The 12,098-nt window shown below is 44.7% G+C and overlaps 1 protein-coding gene across 1 annotated transcript; it reads left to right on the top strand.

Annotated features, from left to right (window-relative positions):
- The first annotated feature begins 6,348 nt into the window (after window positions 1-6,348).
- TMEM115 (transmembrane protein 115) lies at window positions 6,349-10,258 on the top strand. The gene is made up of 2 exons (XM_075183839.1): window positions 6,349-7,455; window positions 9,497-10,258. Exons 1-2 carry the CDS (start codon window positions 6,614-6,616, stop codon window positions 9,666-9,668), a joined length of 1,014 nt encoding a protein of 337 aa, XP_075039940.1. The 5' UTR covers window positions 6,349-6,613; the 3' UTR covers window positions 9,669-10,258.
- The last annotated feature ends 1,840 nt before the right edge of the window (window positions 10,259-12,098 follow it).

Here is a 12,098-nt window from a genome sequence, read left to right as displayed (position 1 = left end):
TAATTCTTTACATAAAGAGTAGTTGATACTTTGATCCAACTAACAGAGGATATAAAGCCCATAGTTAAACACTAAAGTCATTTATACTTGGGATAAAAGAAGACCAGTCTAATGAAACAATAGCAGGATATTCTAAATTCACAAAGTAACTGTGCTGGTCATGATAAGCTTCATGGATTGAAACCTGTGTAGGATTCAGTAGGTGAAGATGATTGCTCGGTAACAATGCTATTTTCACTTTGTGCAAATTAAATACGTACATTTCATTATTTTATTGTGTACACACAGATGGAGATGTGTAAACAAATTAAAATCTGATTTACATCTAGCAATGGAATTGTCCTAGACCGGTAATCATCTCTGCCGCTTCGCCATCCAATTTATGTATAGCTGCCGTAATGATACCGGTTACTATAGTAACCGATCGCTGCTCTGACAATGGAAGTGATGACTTCCCCTCTTCATTAGAAAAATGAAAACAAAAATTATTTTGCCCAAAAAGTAGTCTGAGGCGGAGCTGAAGTTACAATGTGTCACAATAGCTGAAGTTACAATGTGTCACAATAGTGACACATTGTAATCATCATTATCTGATGACCCGGGGAGCAGGTTATGTCACCAATATTCTCTCTAAAATGTAATATGTGTGAAAGAAATTCAGTAGAGTAATATGCTGGCATTGATTAGTTGTGGATGAAGTTCCCCAAAATGTTAAGTGGGCGTGGTTATGCCAATATGGGCGTGGCTTTATTATGTTCCTGCTTTTTATTGTAAAATTCTGTCAAAGGACACATACATGAACAGGAGTCATAACATAGAATATCATAACTGAGGCCTTGTGAAGATGATTTTCAGTGTATGTGTGACCAATTTTGCCACCCTTATCATCATCATTTATTTATATAGCGCCACTAATTCCGCAGCGCTGTACAGAGAACTCACTCACATCAGTCCCTGCCCCATTGGGGCTTACAGTCTAAATTCCCTAACACACACAGAGAGAGGGGAGTAGGGTCAATTTGATAGCAGCCAATTAACCTACCAGTATGTTTTTGGAGTGTGGGAGGAAACCGGAGCACCCGGAGGAAACCCACACAAACACGGGGAGAACATACAAACTCCACACAGATAAGGCCATGATCAGGAATTGAACTCATGACCCCAGTGCTGTGAGGCAGAAGTGCTAACCACTAAGCCACCGTGCTGCCCCACAAACCTTCCCCAAGATTACTTTTTGGGTGAATTGTGGAACATAAGGGTTAGTTTAGGGTGGGTTGATGGAGCATTGCCCTCAAACCATCTAACATACCCCCAATACCTAGACATTACCACAATAACTTGGGCATGGGCTATGGGTAATATAGGGACATATGAGAGAGGTCGAATGAAACCCACCCCATTATATATATATTTTAGGATATATTGTAACATAGTTTACAAATGATTTTGCAGTCAAGATTTTTTGAGCTGTCTTTTGGAGCTGATATTTACTGTCTCTGACAGTAGGGGGCGACAAAACACTATGAAATACACATTTCAAATCTGTGGGCACCTGCGATTCACAGTGTGTTTGTCTGAGCCTCAGTTAAGTCTCCTTGTACACCAGTCATGCACACAGGAACTCTGTATGGGGGATTACATAGAGGTGGGAGAGCCCCTGGGTCCACACTGACCCTGGTTAGAGCACATCACTGACATCCAAGCAGAGCCGGATCATCTGTTCTTTTATTGAAAAATGTCTACTTTATTGTCATAAAGAAAAAAACAGACATAAGACATCACATTCAAGTGTAATGTGTCACAGCGCAGCTGAAATACAATACACCATGAAACACAAACCTGTCACACTTTATAGTATAATATAAGACATATGTCATACCACATGACATCCTGCAGTCATGGCCAAAAGTTTTGAGAATTACACAAATATTGTTTTTCACACAGTTTGCTGCTTCCGTGTTTTTAGACCTTTTTATCAGATGTTGCTATTTTATACTGAAGTAACATTACAAGTATTTCATAAGTGTCAAAGGCTTTTATTGCCAATTACATTAAGTTTATACAAAGAGTCAATATTTGCAGTGTTGACCCTTCTTTTTGAAGACCTCTGCAATTCGCCCTGGCAGCTGTCAATCAACTTCTGGGCCACGTACTGGCTGATGGCCGCCCATTCTTGCCTAATCAGTGCTTGGAGTTGTCAGAATTTGTGGGTTTTTGTTTGTCCACCCACCTCTAGAGGATTGACCACAAGTTCTCAATGGGATTAAGGTTTGGGGAATTTCCTGGCCATGGAGCCAAAATGTTGATGTTTTGATTCCCGAGCCACTTAGTTATCACTTTTGCCTTATGGCAAAGTGCTCTATCATGCTGGTAAGACATTGTTCATCACCAAACTGTTCTTGGATGGTTGGGAGAAGTTGCTCTGTTGCTCTTGGAGGATGTTTTAGTACCATTCTTTATTCATGGCTGTGTTCTTAGGCAAAATTGTGAGTGAGACCACTCCCTTGGCTGAGAAGCCCCACACATGAATGGTCTCAGGATGCTTTACTGTTGGCATGACACAGGACTGATGGTAGCGCTCACTGTTCCTTCTCCAGACAAGCATTTTACCAGATGCCCCAAACAATCTGAAAGGGGATTCATCAGAGAAAATGACTTTACCCCAGTCCTCAGCAGTCCAATCCCTGTACGTTTTGCAGAATATCAGTCTGTCCCTAATGTTTTTCCTGGAGAGAAGTGGCTTCTTTGCTGGCCTTCTTGACACCAGGCCATCCTGCAAAAGTCTTCGCCTCACTGTGTGTGCAGATGCACTCACACCTGTCTGCTGCCATTCCTGAGCAAGCTCTGCACTGGTGGTGCCCCAATTCCGTAGCTGAATCTACTTTTGGAGATGGTCCTGGCACTTGCCGGACGTTCTTGGTGCCCTGATGCTTTCTTCACAACTATTGAACATCTCTCCTTGAAGTTTTAAATCAGGGGTGTCCAACCTTTTAGCTTCCCTGGGCCACATTGGAAGACGACAAGTTGGTTTGGGCCGCACATAAAATACACTAACACTAACGATAGCTGATCATCGAAAAAAACATAGAAAACATAGTTAACATATTAAACTTACTTGGAAATGAAGGGCCTGATTCATTAAGGATCTTAAATGAAGAGGTATCTTATTTCAGTCTCCTGGACAAAACCATGTTACAATGCAAAGGGTGCAAACTAATTTTATGTTTTGCACATTAGTTATTTGTGTGCTACATGAAAAAACAGTCAGTATTTAACTTATGTGCAAAACAGAAAACTAGTTTGCACCCCTTGCATTGTAACATGGTTTTGTCCAGGAGACTGAAATAAGATGCCTCTTCATTTAAGTTCCTTAATGAATCAGGCCCGAAGTTAGTAAGAGTTAGGAAACCTGTTGCAGAATCGTGATTAAAGCAGTGGTCCCATTACCAGCTACAATTTAACTTACCTGCATCTGCCCCTTAGTAGGGTTCGGGGAATTAATTGGCAAAAACTTTTTTCCTCTCTTTCTGCACCCATGAATCATTTTTTTTATTGACCAGTTTGAAATGGTCACCGATATAGGAGCATCAGGAGGACTAATAGAAAGCTACAGAGATATAAAGATAGGGTGGCGGGAAAAATGGCTCATGGAGCAGCCTCCGATGAGGGTAACAGTGGGTGATATTTTCACCCTACTCAGCACTGCACATTTAAAATGGTTTAAAATATTAAAAATACAATTATCTCTTAATATTTATATTAGATATATACAGAGAACACAGCTAGTTCATAATTGCATGGTGCAGAAAGTCCAAATTCAGAGTAACAACAATAAGATACTGGATAATCTTTCACTGCTGCTGATAGTTTGCGCGAGTGACTCCTCTGTGCTGCGCTACGCAATGGATGTCGGGTGTGATGACGTCACCCCCGACATTCACTGCGAGCGCCACACGGATGAGGAGACCAGGGAGGGACCTGGAGCGCCAGCTGATGTGACCGCAAGGTAAGTATTTTTTTTATTTTATTTTTGCAGGATTTTTTTTTTCAGCGCTGCCCCCTTGCCACAACCAAAACTCCTGCTGGGCCACATGCGGCCCGCAGGCCGCGGGTTGGACAACCCAGTTTTAAATGATCCAATAAATGGTTGATTTAGATGTAATCTTACAAGCAGCAATATTCTTGCCTGTGAAGCCCTTTTTGTGCAAAGCAATGATGACTGCATGTGTTTCCTTGCAGGTAAATATGTTTATCAGATGAAGAACAATGATTTCAAGCACCATCCTCCTTTTAAAGCTTCCAGTCTGTTATTCTAACTCAATCAGCTTGACAGAGTGACCTACAGCCTTGTCCTCGTCAACACTCTCACCTGTGTTAATGAGAGAATCACTGACCTGATGTCAGCTGGTCCTTTTGTGGCAGGGCTGAAATGCAGTGGAAATGTTGTTTTTGGGATAAAGTTCATTGTCATTGCAAACAGGGACTTTGAAATTAATTGCAATTCATCTGATCACTCTTCATGACATTCTGGAGTATATGCGAATTGCCATCATAAAAACTGAGGCAGCAGACTGTGTGAAAAATATTATTTGTGTCATTCTCAAGACTTTTGGCCATGCCTGTACACTATACATCAAGTACTGGATGCCCTTAAGACTCATTTATTTATTCAAGTCTATCAGTCCTCCTAACTCTCTTGTCCTGGCTCTCTCCCCTAGTTAGTACCACCCTTTTTTGTGTCTCCCCCTTCCCTTTAGGTTGTTAGCTCTCATTAGCAGGGCCCTCTTTCCTTGTGTGCTCCTTCTACTGTTCCTTCACCCTCTGTACCTCTTGGCCTGCTTCGCTAGCCCTGTTATACCTGTTTTATTAAGCTTCGGCTTTCTTCCTGCTGATTTTTACCATCCCTTTCACTATCCGTCAGATATAATATGATTTGCTTTACCCATGCACCTGTGTTTGTATATATTTGTGTATCATGTTGTGTCTTGGTTCTGTTTTCTGTATATGTAATGTACGGCGCGGCGGACCCTTTGTGGCGCCTTATAGGTCAAAGATAATAATAATGTGAGGGGGAGGTAGGCTCACCCATTAGGTAACATAAGTGGGATCTATGGGGCCCAGATATCCCCTACTCATTTGTATGTGTTTTTGACAGAGGTAGGAAAGAGATCCCTGACCAGTATGTTGTTTGGGTCAATAAGCTACTAAAGGAAATTACTATTCACTTGGGCAGACTATGAAAGTTATTTGTGGAGAAAGTGGCTTAGAAAGATAATGTGGGAATGAGGAAGAAATCCGTGTGTGATGTGTAGGGGGATAAATAAGATTGATCAGCTAATTGCAGATCCTCAGTATAAATACATTGTAGCTCTGTCACTATAGATACATTGTAGCTCTTTCACTATAGATACATTGTAGCTCGGTCCTCACTATAGATACATTGTAGCTCTGTCCTCACTATAGATACATTGTAGCTCTGTCCTCACTATAGATACATTGTAGCTCTGTCACTATGGATACATTGTAGCTCTGTCCTCGCTATAGATACATTGTAGCTCTGTCCTCGCTATAGATACATTGTAGCTCTGTCCTCGCTATAGATACATTGTAGCTCTGTCCTCACTATAGATACATTGTAGTTCTGCCACTATAGATACATTGTAGCTCTGTCCTCACTATAGATACATTGTAGTTCTGTCACTATAGATACATTGTAGCTCTGTCCTCACTATAGATACATTGTAGTTCTGTCACTATAGATACATTGTAGTTCTGTCACTATAGATACATTGTAGCTCTGTCACTATAGATACATTGTAGCTCTGTCCTCGCTATAGATACATTGTAGCTCTGTCACTATAGATACATTGTAGCTCTGTCACTATAGATACATTGTAGCTCTGTCCTCGCTATAGATACATTGTAGCTCTGTCACTATAGATACATTGTAGCTCTGTCACTATAGATACATTGTAGCTCTGTCACTATAGATACATTGTAGCTCTGTCACTATAGATACATTGTAGCTCTGTCCTCGCTATAGATACATTGTAGCTTCTCTATGCCAGAGCACAGTGGGCGGATCCCGGGTCGCGCATGCGCACTCTCTCCTCAACGGCAGCGGACTCCATCTCCCAGGGTGCAGCGCGGCGGGGCGCATGCGCAGTCGGTGTGTTTGCACTGCGCGGGTGGTGACGTTGTCGGGTGGAAGTGTCCGGCCTTTCCGGGAGACGCCGCCAGAGAGCCCGGACAACGGCTGACAGCCCCGGGGGAGGCCAGGTCACGGGGGTCAGTGGGGGAGCACAGACAGGACAGGACAGGAGAGGGGAGGGGGGCAGGTGCCATAGGGGGTCAGGGGTGTCAGTCCTGTGGGGTGTCAGCCACATCCAGTGATCCATGTTCTCAGACTTGTCAGGGTCAGTACTGATCATTGTGGGGGGAGCACAGGGGCCCCAGTGCTCCCAGATCATTAATGTAGACACTTAGTAATTGTATCTTTATCTCTGGGTCAGTCCTTGGTTTTGGGATCAGTGTTTTATTGGCTCAGTATCCTGGTTAGTTGCCAGGTGGCCCCGGGTTCGTCTGTCGGTGAGGTGACCCCACTCCAGCTGCCATGCTGCGCTCCACCCCAGCCAACCGCATTGTCGCTGTGCTCTCAGGGAGCAGCGTGCTGGTGAAGTGCCTCTGGGGGGCGGTGGTGCTCCTCTATCTCCTCTCCTTTTGGGTTGACACTGCACACGTATTGGCCGTCACTCCGGGCCTGCTTATGCCCCCCAACCTGTGGCTTTGGAGCCTGGTCACACATGGACTGGTGGAGCTACACGCATGGGACGTACTTGCCAATCTTCTCCTAACGTTGGGTGCTGGCCGCAGACTGGAACCACTATGGGGGGCCCCAGAACTGTTGCTGTTTTATGGTGTTGTCAGCCTGTCGGTGGGCGTCCTCAGCTCCCTCTTCTACTTGGTAGCTTATGCGGCAACATCTGACCTCCATTTTCTGTTCTCCGCCAACATCCATGGATTCCCAGCCTTTGCCGGAGCCGTTTTGGTGGCGCATAAACAGACAGCGGGAGATGGACTAGTGGAGCCCCAGCGCTGGGTGCTGCTTCTACCCCAGTTGGCGCTGCTGGGAGTCTCCGTACTGACCGTGGCTGGTCTCATCCCAGGCCAGATTTTGGTGGGCTACGGTCTTGGATTGCTGTCCGGCTGGGTGTATCTACGCTTCTACCAGAGACACAGCAGAGGTAGAGGAGACATGTCTGACCACTTCTCCTTCGCAAGTTTCCTACCGGGCCCTGTCCAGCCCGCTGCCAATCTCTTCGGAAACCTTGCGCACGCTGCGCTGGTGAAAGTGCGACTCTGTCCACGAGCGGTCAAGAGGTACGATGTGGGGGCACCGTCATCCATCACCATCAGCTTGCCTGGTACTGACCCTCAAGACGCAGAAAGGAGGAGGTAAATATTGTTTGAGGGCGCAGGAATTATCATACAGCATACAATGATATCATTAATCTGCATTAACATGACCCCACTCCCCCCATGCATGTTATTGGACAGTTATAGTACTTGGAGGCACTCTAACCCCATTTTATTTTGCATACAGAGGCAATTCTGTTTTCTATATCAACCCAAAAATCACAATGTGTGGGAAGCCGATCTACCTTCACACTAACGCAGGTCTGGTCTTCCTGGTGTTGTGAAACTACAAGTCCCAACATGCCCTGCCAGCTATGGACTGGCTGTCAACTGGCAAAGCATGCTGGGGTTTGTGGTTTCTCAACATCATCAGATTCACAGGGTGGCCAGTCCTGCACTAAGTTTGACCTCTGCTCTCCGTGTCTCTCCCCCCTCTCCAGCAGGGCTTGGTTCAGGAATCTCTATGTTTATATACTGACCTGATAACAGAAGTGCTCTAACTGGGCTAACTTGTGGGAGAGGGGTGTCTGAGAATCCGGGGAGACTAGGGACAAGAAGTCTGTAAAATGTAACTGGTTACAAGATGTATGTGAATCCTTGCAGTAGGAATATGTATAAAATGTTATTATATTTCTGTATTAAACGTATTCTACTGGAAAAACAAAAGGGGCTAGAATGCATTTCACCATTTCCTCCTAGCGCTGCTGTCGCTTAGTTGTGGGATGTTTGGAAATACTGTGGGAATTGGGCGTCCTTGGCTGCCTACAACGTAGCTTTGCCCACGTTACTAGTTAGAGAGTGTGAGAGTGCAGGACGCAGACTCCTCGGTCCCTCTATGGCAGCCCCGGAGGTGTCTGGTTCACGGTCCAGCTGATCTTTTCTTGTGCATAAGGCCGTTGTGCAGATGATTAATCGGGTTTGTCAGTGTCCCCTGCGGCAAGTGCTGCTCCGTAAAAGTGTCCCAGCCTGAGAGCGGCCTGTTCGGGAGGGGGGATACTACTCACTGGATAAACACCCGCTGGATAGAAGAATGAAAGGGACCTTGAAAGAAAGCCCAGAAAAGCAATGGAAGAAAGCTCCGGCCCGCGGCTTGGAGCTCATAGCTCCTTACAGCTCCATTAATCCTGTCCCCTCCATGTCAGGGAAAGCTTTCCTGCAAGAGATCTGATGCTGGGCAAGGACGGCTGCACTTTATTCTGTTCCTTGTCAGTCTCCATTATGTTAGTGTTTTAGAATCACTGTGTTCACGTTCTAGAGACACTTTCAGCAACTCTGCTGGTAGCACGAATTAAAGGGGTAGCGATAATTATAATAGATCCTATGCTCCAAATGAATGGGAGAAATATGCTGGTAGATATTCTCACTGCCTGCAGGGGGTGCTGTGTACTAATGATATCAGTAGTCAGATTGCCCCTGTGGCAGATAGTATAAAAATTCCTGTAACTCGTCAATTCTGAAGGCTCATCACTGAGATTTAACATCCTCCTCATTCTGTTTTTTTATATTAAATTGACAAAGTTGCTGCTAATTAAGTGTTCTCCTAGTTCCCACATAAAACCACACGTCTCTGATGTCTAGAAGACAGAGTTGGAAGCAGAGCTGGCCTGTTGCAGATGTCTTTCCAATTCTATTTTTAACCTACTAGAAAGCATGCTTAATCTGTCTCCTAGGTATCATTAGCATAAACTGTTATTGTCATTAGCAAATATGAAACATGAGACACAAGGTAAATAAGTGTTTTGCAAGAAATGGTGATTGTTATGTAGGCACACAATGGTTCATGACTCAGTAATGTCACTTGTTCCTAGTCAGGGGATAGGCTGCGTGTACATAAACATTGGTCAAGGCCACAGATTGGTTGCACTGCTTCTGTGCATTAATGTCCTGAGAAATCATGGTGTTAATTCACGGCTGGGTAAATATCCGTAGCCAATCTGTGGCTTTGTGGTGTCCTTTCTATTGATGTCTTCGGACGTACATCTTCCTTTACTCCATGGTGGGATATATATATATAATACAGATTGTAGTGATGTCACAGTCCGTTCTTACTTGTTGCCATTTGTTGTTTGCCAACATACAGGCAGCTCGCCCTGAAGGCTCTGAATGAGCGTCTGAAGCGTGTGGAAGACCAGACATCGTGGCCAAGCATGGAGGAGGAAGAGGAGGAGGACGCCACCCGGGAAAACTCCTTAATAAGTTATCCAGATACTTCAGTGGTTTCGGAGACAAGTTTGACGGCGCCCATGGTGTAACCAACCAGTGAGCACAGTCTGTCACACAGCGCCTGGTGGGTGACTGCTGCGGGTCTGTGTCCTGCAGGGACCTGTAAACACTACAGATATCTACCCCATATGGTTCCTTCACTTCCTGTTGGTATTCAGCTGCCCGCACGGTGGATCAGCGCTGGACGGGGCTTCAGAAAGTACTGGACCAAATGTTTGCTGTCTGTTTCGCACCTGTTGCAGCAAGTGTCTGCTCTGCTCCTGTTACTCCTCACTATATCCAGGCCTGTTCCACCCTCTCCATGCCCATTCCGCTCTGCCCTCTCCTCACTACTGGAGCAGAAGCTGGACCATGACGAGTACCAGCAGCCGTCAGCTGGCAGCAGAGCAGGGTGTGGTATGAGAAGTGCCCCTGATGAGACAATGAACTAGAGGCAGCCGGGTTCTCCTGCGACTTCTCACGTTGCTCTGCATGAGGGGTGGGGATCGGAGGCGTTTGGGAGAGAACAATCTTCTTCTTTTCCTTTTTTATTTTTATCTCTTAGCGGTTTCGTTTTCTGGCCCAGGGGTATGTAAATGTTGATATTTTTTCTGTCTGGATTAAATCTTTTTGGAAATGATTTAGCGGTGTGTTTGGTTCTCTGTTGACTGACGAGATCCAGGAACGTTTCATCTCTCCCAGAAAGTGGTATAGGTGGCCACAATCCTGATATTAAATATGTAGAATATGAATATATAACTGTAGAAGCAGAGTTTAGACTGCCACACATCTCCTGAGGGCATGGCCCACATTGTACCCGTCACTACAGTGGGCAGAGCTATTATCCATGACAATACAGCCTATAATGGACATTACGGACTCATATATTAGCCCCTAGAGAATGAAGAGGCTCCGTTCTCTTGAATATTGAGTCAGTCAACAAAATAGGTAAATACCCCATTGTGATGTATTAGGAACCTTTGTTTTAATTACTAGTAACCTCCAGCCACCACTATCCTGTAGAGTGTGTTGTACTGTAATACACATGTAACCCCTTAGTTACAGGGGCTGATGGTGACTATATAACGTTGGCTGAGGTCGCACGTTCCGGATGCAGGAAAGCCGCTGATTATTGCCGTGTTCCCGCAGCTCAGGGTGGCTACGCCGGGGATGAGTCCTGTGTTTAGGACGTGGGGTGAGATGTGCTGAGCTCGCTGCAGTGACTAATTCTCTACAGGTCTCGTGAGACACAACTTGGGTTTAGAAGCCCCGATAGGCCTTTGGCCTTTGATTAAATACTTTTTCTGTATATTTTCATCCTACTTCCTCCTTGTTATGTCTCCGTCATTTCACCATGTTTATGTATGCGCCTTGTGTTAGTTTTCTGTAGAGTAAACATAGGATCAGATCACCCTTATCCCATGATTTTACATAAGAGACCGATACATTGCTGAGGTCTTTACCTGTCACATCTCTACTGATTCCAATACAGCACTTTATCCCAGTAGTGTCTATGCGCCAGTATCCTCCTCAATCCTATTTTACTAGACACATTGTTTTATATCTTCAGTCATGTAGTTATATCATCCGGTGGCGGCTCTGCTGTGGTCTCTGCAATGGATACATTTGTATCTAATGTGCAGCTATGTCTCATTGATGATACAAACACTTGGCTGAAGAGCATATATCACAGAAAAATGAGTGTATTTAGTAAAAGTCCAATAAATTAAGGTGACCTGAAGGTGGAGATCCCCCTATGACTACATGTCATTATTAAGCATGCTCTGAAGCAATGGTGAAAATTGTACTCAACACAGTTAAATACAAGAGGACATTCATTCAGGAAAGTAAAGCAAAAAAAAAATGAGCAATTTTGCACCTTGGCTAAACCATGTTGCATTGGAGGGGGAGATAAATTTAAAATGTGATGGCAGACTTATAATTGGGGTAGGATATATCTTGTATCAACTTTATATTTCAGTGTACAAATAAAGTTATCAGCTATTTGTGCGCTAGATGAAAAAACAGCCAGAATTTAACTGATAATAAGTTAATTTGCACCCCTTGTATTGTAACATGGTTTTGTCCAGGAGAAAATGTACTCCTTTTATTTGCCTCTCTCCTTAATGAATCAGGCCCAAGGTGTGCCGCTGGCCCTAAGAGCTTATACTCTAAATGGTAAGGTATATATTATATATTTGCTGTTCGGCATCCTGACAGTAGCCAGGTAGAGGCAGAACTAGATTTGTCGGGGGTGAGGATTTTTGTCACCTGCAGTGGGGATATCTCGTGCAAAGCTTATATTACATGAGGGTGGAGATATGTTACAGGTAAACTGAAGGGGAGTAATGCAGGGACCGCCAAGCGCAGTGATCAGGGCGAGTACAGATGGGATGAGATTCCCAGGACAGCGCAGCCGAGTGATGCACAGTCAGCGGCAGATGGTCGTGTACCAGGAGACGACTTTGTCATACAGAGGA

Source organism: Mixophyes fleayi, chromosome 8 (genome assembly GCF_038048845.1).
Source record: "Mixophyes fleayi isolate aMixFle1 chromosome 8, aMixFle1.hap1, whole genome shotgun sequence".
In the NCBI taxonomy this organism is placed as follows: domain Eukaryota; kingdom Metazoa; phylum Chordata; class Amphibia; order Anura; family Limnodynastidae; genus Mixophyes; species Mixophyes fleayi.
Note: the sequence above shows the minus strand (reverse complement) of the source record. Positions and strands in the feature narration are given on the sequence as shown.

What these genes read in the sequence shown, in the direction of transcription:
- TMEM115 (XM_075183839.1), top strand. Translation starts at nt 6,614, where the DNA reads ATGCTGCGCTCCACCCCAGCCAACCGCATTGTCGCTGTGCTCTCAGGG. An exon ending in CAAGACGCAGAAAGGAGGAG is followed by an intron (nt 7,456 to 9,496) that starts GTAAATATTGTT and finishes GCCAACATACAG; the next exon opens with GCAGCTCGCCCTGAAGGCTC.